This window comes from Cervus elaphus, chromosome 1 (genome assembly GCF_910594005.1).
Source record: "Cervus elaphus chromosome 1, mCerEla1.1, whole genome shotgun sequence".
Lineage (NCBI taxonomy): Eukaryota > Metazoa > Chordata > Mammalia > Artiodactyla > Cervidae > Cervus > Cervus elaphus.
In genome coordinates this window covers 31,926,189-31,947,012 of record NC_057815.1, presented here as the reverse complement: position 1 = coordinate 31,947,012, position 20,824 = coordinate 31,926,189, and the positions used below count along the sequence as shown (strand labels likewise).

At 34.8% G+C, this 20,824-nt stretch overlaps 1 protein-coding gene and 1 pseudogene across 2 annotated transcripts in view; both read right to left on the bottom strand.

Annotated features, from left to right (window-relative positions):
* The window catches only part of CUL5 (cullin 5), a 129,665-nt gene that overhangs the window by 46,358 nt on the left and 62,483 nt on the right, over nucleotides 1-20,824 (bottom strand). For both annotated transcript variants that reach the window (XM_043898309.1, XM_043898318.1), the window contains 4 exons: nucleotides 18,192-18,368; nucleotides 16,295-16,436; nucleotides 14,851-14,996; nucleotides 14,688-14,768 (listed from right to left, as the gene is read on the bottom strand). In XM_043898309.1, the coding sequence (XP_043754244.1) occupies nucleotides 14,688-14,768; nucleotides 14,851-14,996; nucleotides 16,295-16,436; nucleotides 18,192-18,368 (546 nt within the window). The remainder of the gene's footprint in view (nucleotides 1-14,687; nucleotides 14,769-14,850; nucleotides 14,997-16,294; nucleotides 16,437-18,191; nucleotides 18,369-20,824) is intronic.
* Nucleotides 1,870-14,675, bottom strand: LOC122691657 (annotated as a pseudogene).

Here is a 20,824-nt window from a genome sequence, read left to right as displayed (position 1 = left end):
AAACAACAGATACAGTGGGAATTCAAATAAGAGAAAATGGGTAAAGGCTACAGTATTTGGAGAGACTACTGCAAGATGGGCTTTAAGAATTCTGAAGGGTTTGAATAGGCAGAAAAGAATAGTAAAACAATACTTAAAAGCATGAATCCAAGAAAAAAATGAACAGAATGAAGTATATGAATTGGGAATTATTTGTTAGTGGGTAGAATGACTCTTACTGGACATTATTAAGTTGGAAAAAGAACTTAGGACAAAATTATGAAGCACCTTGAAAATAATGATATTATGATTTCTGAATAAATAAATAAATAATGAAAGTAATGCTTATAAAAGAGTAGCCTGAACTCACAAAAGAAGAAATACAAATGGTTCATAATAAGAATAAACACGCTCAGCCTCATTAGTGATTTTTCTTCTTCTTCTTTTCTTGGTCATGCCATACACCATGTGGGATTTTAATTCCCCAACCAGGGATGGAACCCATGCCCTCTGCACTGGATGCACAGAGTCTTAACCACTGGACTGGCAGGGAAGTCCCCCAGTAATTTTTAAATGCACATAAAAAAATCTTTTAATACCAGGAAATTGGTAAAATTAATAGACTGACAAAACTCAGATCAGCAAAGATAAACAAGCATACTGTTAATGGAAATAAGAATTAACAACAGTATTTCTGAAAGTCAGTTTGGTATTATATAGCAATCTGTAAAAGGTGCATGCTCTTTGCTTCAGCAATCTCATTTCCAGGAAATTCCATTCCAAGAATGCCACATGTAAGAAAGATGTATGCATAAAGATGTCAAAAATATAGAAGGATATAAGATATAAAGATATAAGCATGTAAATATATTCCAGAAAGAACTATTCATAAAAAATAAACTATAATAATAATGAATAATAAAGAAAATTCCCATCAGTAGAGAATTGCTTTCTATAGTGCATATATATGATGAACTACAAACAGGCATTAAAAATAATGTTATAATACAGATGTGTTTAGCGTAGCAATGTACATCATAATTTTTTTAAACTTTGGAAAAAAAGAGAAGAAAGCAAAAAGGGAATTCCCTGGTGGTCCAATGGTTAGAACTTTGCACTTTCACTCTGAGGGCCTGGGTTTGATCCCTGATCAGGGAACTAAGATCCTGCATGCTAAAAAAAAAAAAAAAAAAAGGGAAGGAAAAGAAACAGTAAGAAAGGAGGAAAAGGAAAAAAGAAAAGGAAAGAAATGAAAAAAGGAATCTTAACCAAATATTACAAAATGATGATCGCTGTTGAATCTGCTGGCTGAGTTTGGAGGGTGGGGTTCATTCCACTATTTTCTCTACTTTTGTAAATATTTGAAAAGTTTCATAGCAAATAATTTAAAAAGAGAGAGAGATGAATTATGGTATAGATCCCTGTGTATTGAAAAATCCTTTAGAAAACTACTTTATATAGGCAAAAAGAAGAAAGGGCAGTTGCTTATTTCCAAAGAGTCTTGTCATCACAAGAGGGCCAGATCCTTCAGAGCAAGGGCCATGTTATTGCTCTTTTGTATTTTTCTCCCCATCATTTACCAAAGTCCTACAAACAGAGTCAACCCTAGGTATATACTGGTTATTTGAAAAGTACATCTTGAATGGAAAGGATAGTGATAAACCATCTCTCTCACCTTGTATTCCCTTTCTGTCTCCTTTTGCTAGCTTCCGTGAAGAAAAAAACTTTTTGCCATATGTCATCAATTCCTGTATTTTGCCTGAGATGAGCACAACTTCTAAATCCATAGCAATCTCCCCAGAGGTCTGCAAGGTGAAACACTTTAACTATCAATGTGCTTGATGTTTTACCTTCCTTTATAGCAAAGCTCTTCAAAGATGACGCCTGCCATAAAACACAGCAGGCACTCAGTATTTGCTGAATGAATGAATGCACAGGTCTGTGAAGATGCAAGTTTGGATAGTAGGCTAACTGACATAGTAGAGTCTTTTTCAGTGGTATTCAGTTTGCACAATTAATGCTACTTCACTGAAGTTTAATGAAAGCAATAGGAACAGTTCTGATTTTTGTTATGTAATTCCATATAAGTAATAATTTGCTTTTCCCTGAGCTATAAAATAGAGTCATCAAATTAAAAATCATTCTAGATTACTCCACCTTAAGATTCTACTTTATCATTATCAGGTCTTTAACCATACAAAGATATCTATAATGTATTCAAGAATTCATTTATTCCATGTATGGCTATTCTCAAAATTAACTTTTTTTTTAAACCTTTATAACCAGTGTTAAGTTGCTTCATTTCTAAACTAGTTATACAAGTAACTCTCTATAGACCAATGAAGCCAATTAGACTCACCTTGACTTTTTAAATACCACCCTTAATATACTTAAATACTTGAAGGTTAACAAGTACTTTAATGCTAATAACTTATGACTTGTGACCTTGTTGCTAATTCAGTTTTTTACTCAATGTTTTGCATATGTAGTAAAATAGTTTCTGTCTGAGAATAAGTAAGCAACTTCTGTAAATCATAGCCCTAGTAGTAAAAAGTACCATGCTAGGCACAGCACTTAAATGTTTTGATATGGTAGTGCATTAAACACAAGTAGGTATTACCCTCACTTTACAATTTGAAGAAATTGATAACAGGCACACAGCTGGTAAATGACAATGGAATTAAACTCCTCACCTTCTTGCAACATGTATGCCCCTAGTCAGTATAACACACTGCCTCCCTATCAGAGCTTTGGTCACTGTGAAGAAATGAAGACTAACCATCATCATTTCACTCTCTCTATTCCATCATTCCATTTAATTCTAGTGTTACTTTGAAGACAAGAATCAGTTCTTATCTTCTTATCCCTGCTAGCACAAGGCCTGACATAGTTCAGGTGCATAATAAATAATAAACAGATGCCTTCAGGTAAAACCAAGGTATATAAGACTATCACCTAAAATACTAATAGCCTCAGAAAAAAATTTTTTCAAGTTATTTTCTTTTATATTTTTTCTCATTTTGGGGGGTATTAATATATAAAAGGAAATACTTTCTATACTTTACATAAAAGGAGAATAATCTCACTGCTACATTTGCTACAATGTAGGCAATGCCATGCATCTGTTAGTAGTTTGTCCCAGGCCCTCTAATCTACTTAATAATCAGTAAATTTGCCATAAAATTCCTAAATTTGGAGAAAATGTAAAATGTCACAATATTAGCCACACTTTTAATCCAACAGTGTTAATTTTCTCAACTTTTTAATGCATAACAATGTGAAAATTTTTTGAAAGAATGGCAACATCAGTTTAGAGGGGCTGTTTTTTTCTCATTCTGTTCTTACTGTTAAGTGTCCCTTTTTGTGGTCAATAGCGCCTTTTTAAGCAGCAGAGTTCTGAAGCCTTTTACCCGGTTTTGCTCATCTGCCACAGGCCCATCCAATGATCATCAATCTTACCAGAACTGTGTGTATAATTGGATCTAGGTGGGACTAAGTTGCTCTCCTATAAGTAAAAGTTGAAGTAGGCCTATCAGACATCTAAGACAATGCAGCTGCTCAGAACTCTTGGCCTAACTTACTTTCCAGGTTCTCCACTGAACTGCAAGTAACTAAAGTTACTAAATGGGTTATCTTCTAGATGAGTCAAGTATCACTATGTAACACCTATTACAAACACATATATACTGATGACTCAAGCATGCTTGCAGCATGTGTACAAAGACACACTTACACACAAAGCATATGATCCAAGTTTGGGCACGCAGTCCAAACTAGGACAATTAGAGTGAGGCTAATTAAAACCAGTGGGGCAAGACTCCACTCAGGTCACAAACCGGAGGGACAAAATGGCAGCATTCATGATCCCAACTTCAATTCAACACAGGTCCATTGGTGACTCAAATAGCATGAGCACTATTACTATAGATGAAATAAATATCCAACAGTGAAAAAAATTTAAGATTTCAAACAAAAAATATATCACCACTCTTTAAGTTACAAAATAATATCACACCTAGAAAATGAAGTGTATTACTAGTATCATGCGAAAGTGTTTTGGTTTATAACTAAAATAAAATTAAATTCTAGATTCAAGTAAGTATAAAGATTTTCTCTTACATGAGTGGCCAGTGGGACCACTGAACATTAAAATGTCTCTACAAATTCACACTCGCTGGAGGTAGATACTACCTTCACTGAAAACTTTTAGACTAGAGATTTCAGTTCAAAATATCTAAAACAACTATTTAAACAATTCACAGCATAAGTCACTTTTCTTTGATTCATCTATTAGAATCTGCTATACTGATAACGAGGAGACTAAAATGAAAGTTACATTAGGATAAATCTATAAGGGGATCCTAAAAATATTTTTGTGATTATGTACTAAACCTAAAATTTAAACATTTTACATATAAAAACTGTTAGAGAAAAATCTTGAGATTAACTTTTATTGGCTTATACATGTCAAAATCCCTTTGGGATATAAATTTTTATCCATTAAAAATGGGACTTTATGTTCATTCCTAAAATGAAATGGTATAATGTTAGGAACCCTGTTAATTTGATTTCCTGATTAGTTCAGTGGAGGAAAATGCCATATGATCATCTCCATTGATGCTTCCCAAATAAAAACAAAGGCATTCTTCATAATATCCTTTTTTAACATTTTACTTTCATTTACCACATTAAAGTAAATATAACAGAGCATGTCCAAACATACATCACCCCATTTCCTATAATGGTAACTTTTTACATAACTATAGCACAACTATCAAAACCAGGAAAATAATACTGACTTACCACTATGAATTAACTACAGACCTTATTAGAAATTCACCAGTGTTTCCACTAATGTCTCTTTCCTGTTCCAGGATCTTATCTACAAGCCCAAGCTGTTTTTGGTTGTTAGTTTTCCTAGTCTCCTTCAATCTGTGACAATTCCTTGGTCTGTGCATGTGATTGTGTGTACTACGATCTTGATACTTTTAAAGAATAGTAGTCAGTTATTTGTAGACTGCCCCTCAAATAGGGATTGTCTAGAATTTTTTCATTTGAATAAGTTATTCAGTTATTCATTTTTGAAAAGAATTCCACAGAAATGATTTTTGTACTCTTCTTAAATGTATATCAAGGGGTACATAATATCACTATGTCCTATTACTTGTGATGCTAATCTTGATCACTTGGTTAAGATAGTGTTTTGGGGGTTTCTCCATCTTGAGTAAGTGACAGTCGCTCAGTCATGTCCAATTCATTGCGACCCCATGGACACCAGGCTCCTCTGTCCACGGGATTTCCAGGCAAGAATACTGGAATGGATAAGTCATTCCCTTCGCTAGGAGATGTTCCTGACCCAGGGATTGAACCCAGGTCTCCTACATTGCAGGCATATTCTTTCTGTCTAAGCCACCAGAGAAGCCCATCATAGTAACTATTTTTCCCTTACCAAACACTTAATACTCTCTAAGCCCATCCATGTTGCTGCAAATAGCAATATTTTGTCCTTTATGGCTGAGCAATATTCCACTGTGTGTGTGTGTGTGTGTGTGTGTGTGTGTGTACGTTCAGACACACACACCCTCCCTCCCATATCTTCTTAATCCAGTCAGCTGTTGATGGGTACCTGGATGGCTTCCATGATTTGGCTATTGTAAATAATGCTATAAAGAACACTGGGATGCACGTATGTTTTCAAATAAAGTTTTTGTCTTTTCCAGACATATGCTCAGGAGCAGAGCTACTAGATGGTGCTGTGACTTCAGTTTTTTAAGGAACCTCCATGTGTTCTGCATAGTAACTGCATTAATTTGCATTCTCACCAACAATGTATAAGAGTATCTTTTTCTACACATACTCGCCAACATGCGTGATCTGTAAACTGTCTGATGGTAGCCATTTTTATAGGTGTGAGGTGGTACATCACTGTAATTTTGATTTGCATTTCTCTAATAATTAGATAGGTTGAACATCTTTTTGTGTGCCTTTCAGCCATCTGTATGTCTTCTTTGCAGAAATGTCTATTCATGTCTTCTGCCCATTTTCTTGATTTGGTAGTTTTTCTGATATTGAGTTGTATGAGTTGTTCCAACACTGCAGATATTACATTCTCAGCTGCATCATTTGCAAATATTTTCTCCCAGGTTGCTTTTGTTTTGTTGATGGTTTCCTTTACTGTACAAAAGTTTTTAAGTTTAATTAGGCCTTATTTGTTTATTTTTGCTTTCATTTCTTTTGCCTTGGGAGACTGATCCAAGAAAATACTGCTACGATTTATGACAAAATGTCTTGAATATATTCTCTTCTAAGAGTTTTATGGTTTCAGGTATTACATTTATATCTTAAAATGACTTTGAGTTTATTTTTGTATGTGGTGTGAGGGAATGTTCTAATCTCATTGGTTTAACATGGTAACATAGTTTCACCAGACATCACTTGTTAAAGAGATTGTCAGACTGCTTTGGAAATCCAGGGTCTTTTGCAATTCTATATAAGTTTTAGGATTACTTATTCTAATTTTGAGAAAAATGTCATGGGTATTTTGATAGGGATCGCACAGATTTCTTTGGGTAGTATGGCCATTTTCATAATAGTAATTCTTCCAACCCAAGCCAGAATGGGATAAATCTTTCCATTTCCTTGAATCATCTTCAAATTCCTTTACCAACGGCTTATAGTTTTCAGAGTATATGTCTTTCACTTCCTTGGTTAAGTTTATTCCTAATAATTAAAACTTTGATAATTTCAATTTTTTTTTTTTTTACTTTCTCTTTCTGATATTTCATTATTACTGTATGGAAAGGAACAGATTTCTATACATTAACCTTGTATTCTGCAACCTTGCTGAATTCATTTCTTAGTTCTAATAGTTTTGGGGTAGAGACATTAGGGTTCTCTATATCAAGTATCATGTCATATACAAATAGTGACAGTTTTACCTCTTCCCTTCAATTAGAATATCTTTTCTTTTTCTTGTCTTACTGCTGTGGCTAGGACTTCCAATACCACATCAAACAGAAACAACTAGAATGGGCATCCTTATCTTGTTCCTAAATTTAATGGGAAGGCTGTCAGCTTTAACCATGAATTATTATGGTGTCTGTGGGTTTACTGTAAATGGCATTTGTCATGCTCCCTCTATACTCACTTTTTGGTAAGAGTTTTTACCACGAACAAATGTTCATTTTTTTCAAATGTCTTCTCTGTATCTATGGAGATAATACTGTGATTTTCATCTTTCCTTTCTTTAATGTGGTTTATCACATTGATTTGCATACACTGAACCATCACTGTGATCCTGGAATAAATCCAACTTGATCATGGTATATGATCCTTTTTATGAATTACTGTATTTGGCTTACTAATATTTTGCTGAGGATTTCTGCATTTGTATTCATCAAAGACACTGGCCTATAATTTTCTTTTCTTGAAATGTCTTTCCTATGAGGACTCACAGAATGAATGTGGGAGTACTGCCTCCTATTCAACTTATTTTATTTTTATTTCCATGGTTTTAGCTGTTCTTTCTCCTCTTTTATTATTTTATTTGGGCCCTATCTCTTTTCTTCTTTGTGAACATGGTTAAAAATTTATCAATTATGCTTCTCTTTTCAAAAAACTAGCTCTTGGATTCAATGATCTTTTCTTTTGACTTTTTTGATCTTGTTTATTTCCTCTATGATCTTTATTATTACATTTCCTTCCTTCTTCTGACTTTTGACTTTGTTCTTTATTTCTTTTAGGTGGTGGATCAGGCTGTTTGAAATTTTTCTTATTTCTTGAGGAAGCCTTTAATCGCCATCAACTTCCCTCTTAGAACTGCTTTTGCCACACCCCACAGATTCTGGAAAATTGTGTTTCCATTTTCATTTGTCTAGAGGTATTTTATGATTTCCTCTTTGATTTTCATCATTTACTCTTTTGATGTTTTAGGAGCATGTTGTTTATTCTTCACATCTGTTATTTTCCCATTTTTCTTTCTATAGTTATACTAGTTACACACTATTATCATCAAAAAAAAAAAAAAAAAAAACCTCTTGATACAATTTCTATCCTTTCAAATTAAGGTTTGTCTTGTGACCTAGTATGTGATCTGTCCTAGAGAACATTCCATGTGCACTTTAAAAAAATGTATTCTGCTTTCCCCGCCCCCGCCCCCCAGCCACCATGGAATGTCCCATAGATAACAAATCCAACTCATCTATTCTTTTTCAGGATCTCTGTTGCCTTACTGATTTTCTGTCTGGATGACATATCCACCCATGTCAGTGGGGTGTTAAAGTCTCCTACTATTACTATATTATTGCCAATTTCTCCCTTTGTATCTGTTATTATTTGCTTTATATATAGATGTTCCTGGATTGGGTGCATATATGTTAACAAGTACAATATCCTCTTCTTGTATCATACCTTTTATCATTATATAATGCCTGTCTGTCTTTCATCATGGCCCTTGGTATAAAGCTTATTTTTTCTGAAATGAGTATTGCTACTCTTGCTTTCTTGTCATTTCTGTTTGCATGAAATACTTTACCCAATCCCTCACTTTCAGTCCCCTTTCAAAAGGAGTCCTTTAAAAGGGAGTCTTTTAAGGCAGCATATTGATGGGTCTTGTTTTTTATCCAATCAGCCTCCTATGTCTTTTGATCAGAGCATTTAGTCCACTGACATATAAAGTAATTATTGATATGTACACACTTATTGGGGCTTCCCTAGTGGCTCATATGGTAAACAATCTGCCTGTAATGCAGGAGACCCGGATTCAACCCTGAGGTCAGGAAGATCCCGTGCAGAAGGGAATGGCTACCCATTCCAGTCATCTTGCCTGCAGAATTCCACAGACAGAGGAGCCTGGAAGGCTATACAGTCCATGGGGCTGCAAAGAGTCAGACGTGACTAGAGTCACCAACACTTTCATGTATTTACTGACCTTTTATTACCTGTTTTTCAGTTGTTTTTGTAGTTCTTCTCTGTTCACCCTTTTGTTTCTTTCATTGTAATGCCACACCACTTAACTGCAGAGAATTTATGTTTTAATATCTGATAGTGCTAGTTCTCTTCAAAGTTTTCCTTTCTCAGTGTTTTCCTGGCGATTCTTACATGTTTATTTTTCCATGTGAATTTTCTTATCTTGTCTAATTTCATGAAATAGTTGCGGCATTCTACTGGAATTACAGGAAATATATAAATTACTTTAAGAAAGAACTGACATCTATATCATTTTGAGTAACAGAATTTAAGAATAAGAGGTATCTTTCCATTTTTTCAAATCTATTTTTGTGTCTTTGGAGTGTCTAAGCTTTTCTGCTTACAGGTTTCACAAATTTATTAAATTTTTCACAAGTATTTAATTTTCTTTGTTGTTGCTGTAAGGTTTGTCCTAATGTTATAGCCTCTGTTTATTATTTGTGTATATGAGGACTGATATTTGTATGTTAATTTTTTTTTTTTTAAGTAAAAACCAAACTTTATTGTTGCTTTTTGCCATTTGGTAGCATTTTACACACAGGCTTCAATCTTCAGAATGCCCTGGATTCAGCAGAAAAACCATTTAAATGAAGTTTTGTACAACAGAAACTTCTCAGCAGTCAAAATTTTAGACTGTAAAAAAATACATGCAAAACATACTTTTCTGAAAACACTTAACTTTGAACAAAGCACCGAACTACACAAATGCAGAATGAAAACAGCATTTCAACTCCACCAAAGGTAGTCATCAAAAAAGGTGTAAAAGTCACCTAACTTCACTAGGCACTGTTCACTTTTTAAACAGGAGACAATAAAAAATATTGTCCACAAACAAAATCCCAACTCTAGGGCAGGTTTCAGAAAGTCTTCAACTTCATGCTTTAATAGCCACCAGGTGAGTATGATCGAGATCTGGAACATGATCTGTATCCTCCACGACTACAGTAGGGAGAAGGTCTGTCTTCTGTATATCTGATCCCTGTCTTAAGCAGCTCTCCAACCTCCTCCTCCTCCACCTCTGTACGATCTGCTGTAATAGTCCCGATCATCATAGCCTCCATCACATCCTCTGTCATAGTAATCTCGATGGCGTGAGCTGCCATAGGTAGGTCTCCCCATGTAAATTTTCCTGGTGTTGGAGTATGTGGTCTTTTCGTTATGGAGAAGTCAACTCTGATCCTACGTCCATCAAGCTCCATTCTATTGGCACGCTCTTATGCTTCCTTGGCATCATCTACATTTTCAAAGTATACAAAGGCAAATCCTCTTGAACGTCTAGATTGCTGGTCATATACAATAAATATATCAGCAGTTGGGCCATATTTAGAGAACACTTCTCTTAGATCTCTTTCTGTAGAGTACAAGCTCAATCCAAATACTCCAAGACAACAGTTGGGATCAGGATTTGCCCGATTCCCAACATGACGCCGGCGAGTAGACGTGGGAGAATGACTGTGGCTATGCCGTCTTCGATAATCTCTGCTGTAAGATCTGCTACGAGATTGTCTATGGGACCGGGACCGAGATCGTGACCTTGTATAATGCCTCCGAGAACTTCTTCTGGATCTAGACCTAGATTCAGATCTGGACCTGGACTTTGATCTGGAACACCTGGAATCTTCCTTGGAGCGAGACCTTGCAGGGGTATGCCTTGCAGATTTCCCAGATCCATGAGCACTTCCACTTCTGGAAGCAGAACGGGATTCCCGCTCGCCGTAGTTATGCTCGCCGCTGTCGCTCATGACTTCCACGGCTGTCACCGCTCGATGTGCTTCAATTGAAGCTGCCAACCTCTCGAGCCTTCAGTGTAGAGGCTCCGCCGCAGCCTCGCACTACACACGGGTTCTCGATCCGCTGAGAGCCGAAACGCTCCGCGCCGCCTCCGTTTGGGCTCTAAGTCTCTGTATGTTAATTTTATATCCTATCACTTTCCTGAATTACTTTACAATTTGAGTTAGTTTTATAATCAACTAAAGTTTTTCCAAAGTACTATAGTATCATCTCCAAAGTGACACAGTTTTCCTTCTGGCTTACCAATTCTTTTGCCTCTAACTGATTTCTGTAATTTAGTTGCGTGGGCTAATACTTCTAAGGCAATGTTAAACAGCAACAGAAATAATGGATACAGTTGCCTTGTTCATGATCTTCATGGAAATGCCTCTTATGATTCTCTATAAAATAAGATACTGGCTTTAGTGCTAAGGTAGATATATTCCTGATAATATTCTTAATAAAATAAAAATAAACTGAATACTTTATTAGCATCATAAAATGCATACATCATGCCAAAAAGCAGTATCATGCTTAATGATAGAAGCACGCCTATCAAAGACTGAAAGACAAAGATCCCAATATTATTAACATTTTTCTAAAATAAACCATTAGCAGATTTAATCCACTGAAGGAAAAATGAGATATTTATACTAGAAAGATATAATCAGATGCTTGGAATACCCCAAAGAACAAAATAAAACTCTTATAAACAAGGAAAGAATTCAGTAAACCGCTAAGCACTATATGAAGATTACTTGAAATGTGTATTTGGTCTTTATTAGGCCTGGCCTCATAACTGGGTACTACTTAGGTAAGACTTGCTCTATTACATAGAATACTAGTCCAGAAATTTGTTTTCTTGCATATACTGGAAAGTAATCAGGTTTTGAAGATTAAGTCTTACAACTTTCAAACAAGGTAACTGATACAATAATTTCCTAATTTTCAGAGAAAACACAAATGTCAAAAATGTACATACTTTAAAATTAAACTTTGGTATACACTGTTGTGTATGCATCATGCATATGTGTATCTCCATATGAACTGATAGGCAATTGTCCTCCACTAGTTTTTTTTAATTTATTTTTTATTTTATTTATTTATTTATTTTTTGGTCCTCCACTAGTAAGAATAGCCTAACTGGTAAGTATTGATTAAAACCAGTATCAATAAAGCATTAAGATATAGCATACCATTTTCTGGTGACTGATAATTCCTCTAAAACAGAGTTCAGGGTAGTAAATTTGGTCTGAATAATTTTCAGGGATGGCAGTAATTCTTTTCTTAGTAACTATTCAAATAATACTGTTCATACTTTGTGGAATTTTAAATTAGAACCCAGGACTTGGTGATTTTTTTGGTTTACTGTTCCTTCTATTACAACTTAATTCCTTCTATTACAACTTATTAACACATCATTTCTCCTTGGAAACAGAAACTGTAAATTAACAAATATATAACAAATATTATGTATGTAGTATAACAGCCTTAGCTCAGTGAGATATATAATCATGTATCTGCATTAAGCCTTAAATTCCCAATGTTATAGTTAAGTCCACAGTTTTCATGCTTAATGTCTTCTCTGCACCAAATTTTGCTGTACAAACTATATAGTGGTCACTGATTAATATTAATCTATGTTCTTAAAAGTTAGAAAAGTAACAACCTTTGGGAAAAAAAGATGGTACTAATAATTTGGAGGAGCATGATGGAAGGCTCTTAATTGCTGATAATTCTTGTTCTGGTGATTTCACAGGTACGTTCACTTTGTGATAATTCATTTATTAACTTGAGACTTTTGTACACTTTTCTGTATGTATGTTATATTTCAATCAAAATAGCTAATTTATAAAAATAAACAGAAAATAAAAACAAACCATACAGACTTCTCATCTCCCCAGTAAAGCACCATTTCTTTGCAATCATATTATGTTGCACTTAGGGTCTTTCTTGAAACAAAATAAAAACTTATCTTTAAACTCTAGAATCATTCAGTGTGATAAGATGTTCATACTACTTGAATTCCTTCAAAGAGCAAGTTCACATCTTCTATTTCAAGTTTTTCCCCAAAACGTATACATGTGTATTTTAAAGTCGAGAGGGAGACTTAACTGTTCTATATAAGCTTTCATGTGTATTTGTTTATCTCTACCTTTCTTATTCTTTTTTTCTTCCTCTCTCTTATTCACCCTATTAGTTGGACGTCTATAGTTTAATTTCTGTTAAGCTTACTATAAATATGATACAACTAAGATGTACAAACTATAGTATAAGAACAGTTCTACCTTAGAAAATTACAACATCCCCATTAAGTGATATATGCAGACCAATCAACCCAAAATATTCAAATCCCTCTAACTAAACTCATCTTTCTCCCTCACTACCAAGATATATTATTATACCAAGTCTCTCTGCAGCAGCACAATTCTCCTAAGCTAAATCCTCAGAAACACTGTTGACTTTCACTATATCATCCCCATTCATAAGACATAATGTTCCACCTCTGGGAAGTCTGTTTCTACCCTCTTTCTTTCCATTCCTATTCCATTCCTATTGCTATAACCCTATTTGGTACTCCAAATACCCTGCTTGAATTATTGCAAAAACCTCCCACTTCTAACCCAAGCTATTACCCACTCCAATTAATCTTCCATACTATCACTAGATTAATCTTTCTGAGGGATAACGTTGAACATGGCATACTTGTTTTAAAAATATTCAATGGGCTTCCCTATCTTCTGAATGAATCTCAAGTGAAAGTCACTCAGTCATGTCTGACTCTGCAACCCCATGGAAATCTCCAGGCCAGAATACTGGAGTGGGTAGCCTATTCCTTCTCCAGCAGATCTTCCCAACCTGGGAATCAAACCAAGGCCTCCTGCATTGCAGGTGGATTCTTTACCAGCTGAGCTACCAGGAGCTACCAAGACTGTTTTTAAATCTCTATAGAGAACCTCTAAAAACAACCATTACATTTGCTCCCTTGTCTACCAGTATCAGAGTTATTTGAAAGAGGAAATGTACTGCACATAATAAGAAGCAAAACAAAAAAACAAGAGAAAAAAGGTCCAACTCAGTCCAATTACTGAACAAATAAACATCACTATCACTCAAAATGGAAGAAACCAAAGAAAAATCCGAAGTAAGAAAAAAGAAATCCCAACCATAGTTGAAAAGTCTGGTTGTAAGCAAACTTGAATGTTACATCTTTGAAAATAAATCTAAATCTAATTTGTAGGCCCCAAAGACTGAAAGGAACTGGAGGAAATATTACTTCTACATTAAATTTAATTCTTAAATTCCTTAACAAAGCACACAGTCACCCTCCCTGTAAAAGAAAACACCAGAATATACACTGCAGCATGGCAGCTACCTCTGGTCATTTTTTTAAAATGAGGAACTTACAACATAAAACAAAAACTATATAAAAGATTGATGTTCTCTTATCAAGTAATTAATATTTTATTTCATACAAGAGAAGTATGAAAACACCTTCCCATAGTAAGAAGAAATATCCCCTTGTAGTAATGATTTGGTGCTCACTCATTTGATGTTCGCAGCCACTATTTTATAGAATGTAATTACCATGAATAGTGAGAACCAACTGTATCTCTCAGGAGCATATTTTACTTGCCACCTGAAAATCCATAATATGCTTAACTTTAGGTATGCACAAAACATAATAAAAGATGACTGATTAAAAACTAAGTAAACATAGAAAAGTCTAGAGCAGGGACGGCAGACAGATTTTATCTTGCACATCACCTCTGTGGAAAAACAGAGTTCTGAATAAGGTGCCTTCTGAAACTGTGCTTTGGCTCACCAGGAAAGAATACTATAATCAATGAGTAATACTGGTCACAGAATTGAGAAATGATAAATAATGTTACTTGCATCATGTATTTGCCACCCTTGTGCTACTGCACTTCAAATAATCTCAAAAAACAAACAACTACAAAATTACTTACTGCTTCAACAGAGTTACATTCTCGTCTTGTTTCTAAATAACGTAGGGCTCGTTTTTCTTCTTCTTTTAATTTAGCATCTGCCTGTCCAGAAGCAAAATAGCAATCATTTTAAGAACATCAAGAAAACAGCTCAAATGATCACATATACTAGGTTCTGACTTACATATTTCATATAATTCTGTACACCATTTTGTTGTAAATACGAGGGTGCCTGTGTTCTATAAAATCTCTCTGTTGAATCCAAGTATGCCTTCTCAAAATTGTCCCTATAAATTTGGAGCTTATCCTCTGGATTAGAACAAAGGTTAACTGAAAAACAGAAAATAAAATTTTACTCTAATTATGATTCAAATCAGTATTTTAAGTACAATAAATAAAAAACAAATATTGAGGAGTCATGTTCAAGGGACTGTGACAATGCCCATAAGAACATACAGTCATATAAGACAAAATCCTTCTCTATAAAAAACTTGAAAAGGTAACAACACAAAGGAGTAAAGTGACATATAATACAGAAAATGTGAACTGTTTTATTTTTGAATAGGAACGAGATTGATGAATAACTGGATGATCAAGAAACCATTCACAGAAAAGATGGGATTTGAATTCAGCCTTTCAGAACAAATTACACTGGTTAGTAAATACTCAGAAGTAGAACAATACAAGATTAAATAAAGATACAACAATGAGGTTGTCTGAATGGATTGTAAGGTTAATAGAATATAAGGCAGAATGGCAAGCTGGAAATCGTTATGGAGACCCTCAACTCTCTGGCTAAGTAACCTAAATTTAGCATGCCATACCACTAAATGGATAAGAATACCAAATACGACAGTACTTAAAAATTCATCTTGTGAAAGTATACGGGTTAAATGATAGCAACAGTATCACTATAAGAAGACTGTTTCAAAAGTCTAGAAGTAGAAATTAAAGAAGTCTAAACTGGTGGCAATTGAAATAAAAAGGAAGAAATTTCAGGGACATGACTAAAGAAAATCTAGACTTTGTATCTGAAGAAATACAAGGGCAACACAGAAAGCAAGTCAAAGATAACCAAAGGTTCATTAATATAAAATCTTCTTACTGACAACTATTTTGTGTCAGACATTCTATGATCAGTAAAGACACAGTGTCAAGAACACAGTTAAAAATGCTAAAGCATTATGACAGGAAAGCACAGGTACTATGAAGCACCTAACCTAGTCTGGGAATTAGGAAAGACCTCCATGAGGAAACAGAGGATTTGACTAAATGAATAAGGAAAGTCTGGAAAGGAATGTACACACATGAAATTAACTGATGCCCTAAGTTAAAAAAATGGTTACCTTTTAAAGGCTAGAGTTTCAAGACTATGTTTCTCTAATTCACGTAGCTAAAAAGATTTACTAGCTAAGAGATGAGTGAAATGGAGAAAATAAATATTAACTACATGAATACGAATTTTTCCAGGTTTCACTAAAGCAGAATATCTTTTCTGTACTCTTAAAGCATAGGACACTAAAAGCAGATGTCACTATATGCTAACAAACATAACTGTGATAGTACTATTCTATAATTGTCTTAGAATTTCCATGAAAAGGATATTTGATCATAAGTTCAGAACATACCATAGGATTCTCTTACTCCAATGACAAGCTGAGAATCAAAAGCTTCTCCTAATCTTTCAGCATGGACCAGCTTCATTGCACTATCTTGAAGTCTGCTTTTTATATTTGAAAAGATTGATTCATTCCATGTATCAAGCATGAGCTAGGAAAAAAAGAACAAAATAGGTAATCATTCGAATTATTAATATACCAAGTTCCATACATACACACAAAAATTTTAATTACAAATGCTAAAAAAGGAAGGCAAACTCTTAGTCCTATATTCACTTGAATACTATAGGAAACCAATGTATTTAAATTTGGTAAATATCATCTGGTAAACAACAGCAAAGAACAACTGTTTGTTAGAGTCAAACACAACTGGATTTGAATTCCAGCTGTTACTTATATATCTGCTTTCTCAACTGGAAAATAGTGAAAATAACAGTACAAATTTCAAGTGGTTGTTGCAAAATTAAACATGGTAATACATGGAAAATGTTACTTTTTCTATATAGTTCGAAGGTTGAATTTCAGAAATAATGATATGTGTTTGGGACATTTATATGCATATCTGTATAAATATATGATAAATGGGAAAAGGATAAATTGAAAATATGTCTGATAATAAATCTCAAAAGAATATAAAAATTCACCTTGTAAATTTTCTATTTATGGAAAGAGCACATACATACTCATGAATATGCTGTCAGCATTAGCACAAACTTTAAGGCTGGGAAAAGGCAACAAAGTATAGGCCATTATTTGAATGCCTATGTTGGTTGCTATAATCAGTGAGTTGTTCAAAGTTCAAATGGAATTTTTTACTTTTAAAATCTGTGGTTCCATTTGATTCTCAAAAGTAGAAATACATATGTATTAAATACATATAGTCCAAAAGTCTGTTCTGTACATCTGTGTCTCTTTTTCTGTTTTGCATACAGGGTTATCATTACCATCTTTCTAAATTCCATATATATGTGTTAGTATACTGTATTGGTCTTTATCTTTCTGGCTTACTTCACTCTGTATAATGGGCTCCAGTTTCATCCATCTCATTAGAACGGATTCAAATAAATTCTTTTTAATGGCTGTGGGAGAAGGCGAGGGTGGCATGTTTCGAGAGAACAGCATCGAAACATGTATATTATCTATGGTGAAACAGGTTGGATGCATGAGACAAGTGCTCGGGCCCGGTGCACTGGGAAGACCCAGAGGGATCAGGTGGAGAGGGAGGTGGGAGGGGGGATCAGGATGGGGAACACATGTAAATCCATGGCTGATTCATGTCAATGTATGACAAAAACCACTACAATATTGTGAAGTAATTAGCCTCCAACTAATAAAAATAAATGGAAAAAAATAAGTAAATAAATAAATACATATAAAAAACAAGGACAACAAAGTTAGGTTGTAACTGATTGTAGAACTGAAAGGGAAATCTGGGACTCTTCAATTTCAGAGCCAAGTTCTTTCTATTAATTCATGAGTTGTCACTGGGCACAGAGTTTTTACAGCAGTTTAGCCACAATTAAACACAAAAATTCCAGAAGGTAACATATTAATGGAAGGATTTTTAACAGAAAAACACAATTTAGCTTATAAAAAAGTAAAAGTATAAAAAAGAAGGAAATAAAATTCTGAAAATAAAACTAGGAAAAGGAGAAAGTGAAAAGGAAAAGCAAAGGAGGTAACGTCTGAACACGGATCTACAACTTAAGACCACATAAAAGAAGAGAGAACTAAAACTAAAAGTAGATGAAAGAAAAGCAGTATTATTCAATAAAACACAGCAAAAGCTGAACAACAGTTTATATGTGAAGCAAAAAAACCCATTTCAGTGCAAATTTATTTCGAAAGTCTTCAACTCACCCTATTTCTGAAGAATATTAGGGGAAAACTGAGGAAACTGACTTACCTTTCGAACAATACTGTCTTCTACATTTGATTTTTTATTGCTGCCCTGTTTACCCATTAAAGTAATCTCTAGTTGACAGAAAGGCTTCGGTAAAATATCACACTGTGTAAAGAATTTTCGCCATTCAACAATATAAGCTTTTAGCAAAGCTGTATCATCTTGATGGCTCAGTACTCGCTGAAAAAAAAAGAATCATATCAATTTTAAATAAACTGCTAAAAGAAAAACAAAACATATTCATGCCATAAATTTATTGTATACTCTAAATTATACCTAAAAGAAATTAAAACATAATGTATATATACACAAGAAAAAAAACATGTTCACATAGATATAGTGGACATATAGTAATGTTCATTACTATAATGAACATTTTACAATATATACAGATGTTGAATCACTACGTTGTATACCTGAAACTAATAAAATGCTATGTGTCAATTATATTCTAATTAAAAAAAAATCCTATGTCCTTTAGCTGTTACCTTCCTACCCTCCTCCTTTCTTGGTTGCGCCCTCCTCACCTAGCCTTAAGTAATCACTAATTTATTTTCTGTGTCTATATATTTGCCTGTTCTGGGCTTTCATATGGATGAAACTATATAATATGTAGACTTTTATGACTGACTTCTTTTACACACTACAGTGTTTTCAGGGCTCATCCAAGTAGTATTATAGGTCAGTACTTTATTTCTAAATACTACTCCATTTTATGGACATAACATATTTTATTTATCTACTTGTTCACTGGTGAACATGTGGATCATTTCTAACTTTTGGCTCTCATGTATAATGCTACTATAAATGTCTGTCTACCAAAATAAGAAAATGTTCACAAAAAACTTGTGCACACTTACCAAAAAAAGAGAGAGGATTCAAATAACTCAATTCAGAGATGAAAGAGGAGATACTACAACTGATATCACAGATATAAAAAGGATCATAGGAGACTACTATGAACTACTGAACGCCAACAAATTTGACAACTTACTAGAAGTGGATAAATTCCTAGAAACATACAATAAACCAAACGGTTTTGTGAAGAAAAAGAAATCTAAACAGACATATTACTGGTAAGTTATTAATATTTCATTCACAATTTAAAAATTCCCAACAAGGGACATTGGTTCAAGACGGTAGAGTAGGATGTGTGCTCATCTCCTCCTGCAAGAGCACTGAAATCACAACTAACTGTTGAACAACCATCAAGAGGAAGATGCTGGAACCCACCAAAAAAAGATACAAAAGACAAAGGACAAGTTGCAACGAGATGTCAGGAGGGGCACAATCACAATAAAATCAAACCGCATACCTACAAGGTGGGCAGCCCACAAACTGGAGAACAATAACACCAAAAAAGTTTTCCCACTGTTGTAAAGGTTCTGAGCCCCACATCAAGCTTCCCAGCCTGGAGATTCTGGCAAAGGGACCAGGAATTCCCAGGGAAACTGAAGGCCAGTGGGATTTGATTATAGAACTTCCATAGGACTGTGGAAAACAGACTCTGCACTCCTGGAGGGCATACACAAAATCTTGTGTGCATGAAGAACCACAATAAAGGAGCAGTGATCCCAAGGAGACGGAACCAGGCTTACCTGCTGCTGTTGGAGGGTCTCCTGCAGACGTGTGCGGGGGCAGTGGCCCACCACGGCACTGACAACAACAGCTCTAGGAAATGCCGCTGACTCTGGAGGATGGTGTGCCCTACCATAGGTCCTGGAGACGCCAGGGCTGGGTCGCTTCAGGCTAAACAACTAACAAGGAAGGAGCACAGCCCATCCGTTAGCAGAAAATGGGATTAAAGTGTTATTGATCATGGTGCTGCCCACCAGAGCAAGATCCAGTTTTTCCCACTGACAGTCCCTCCCATGAGAAAGCTTGCACAAGCCTCTTAGACAGCCTCATCCACCAGAGGGCAGACAGAAGAAGCAAGAAGAACTACAATCCTGCAGCCTCCAGAATAAGAACAACAATCATAAAAAGTTAAATAAAAAGAAAAGGCAGAGGATTACATCCCAGATGAAGGAATAAGATCAAACCCCAGAAAAGCAGTGATATGGAGATAAGCAACCTTCCAGAAAAAGAATTCAGAATAACGACAGTGAAGATGATCCAGGATCTTGGAAAAAGAATGGAGAGTATGGAAGAAATGTTCACCAAAGACATAGAAGAACTAAAGTAAGAACCAACAGAGAGAGACAACACACTAGAAAACACAAAATAATTGTGGTAACAGGACTGATAAGTGACCTGGAAGATCAAATGGCTGAAATCACTGCTGCAAAACAGAATATAAAAAGAAGAACAAAAATCATATGATTATCTCAATAGATGCAGAGAAAGCCTTTGACAAAATTCAACACCCATTTATGATTAAAACTCTCCAGAAAGCAGGAATAGAAGGAACATACCTCAACATAATAAAAGCTATATATGACAAACCCACAGCAAACATTATCCTCAATGGTGAAAAATTGAAAAAGCATTTCCCCTAAAGTCAGGAACAAGACAAGGGTGCCCACTCTCACCACTACTATTCAACATAGTTTTGGAAGTTTTGGCCACAGCAATCAGAGCAGAAAAAGAAGTAAAAGAAATACAGATAGGAAAAGAAGAAGTGAAACTCTCGCTGT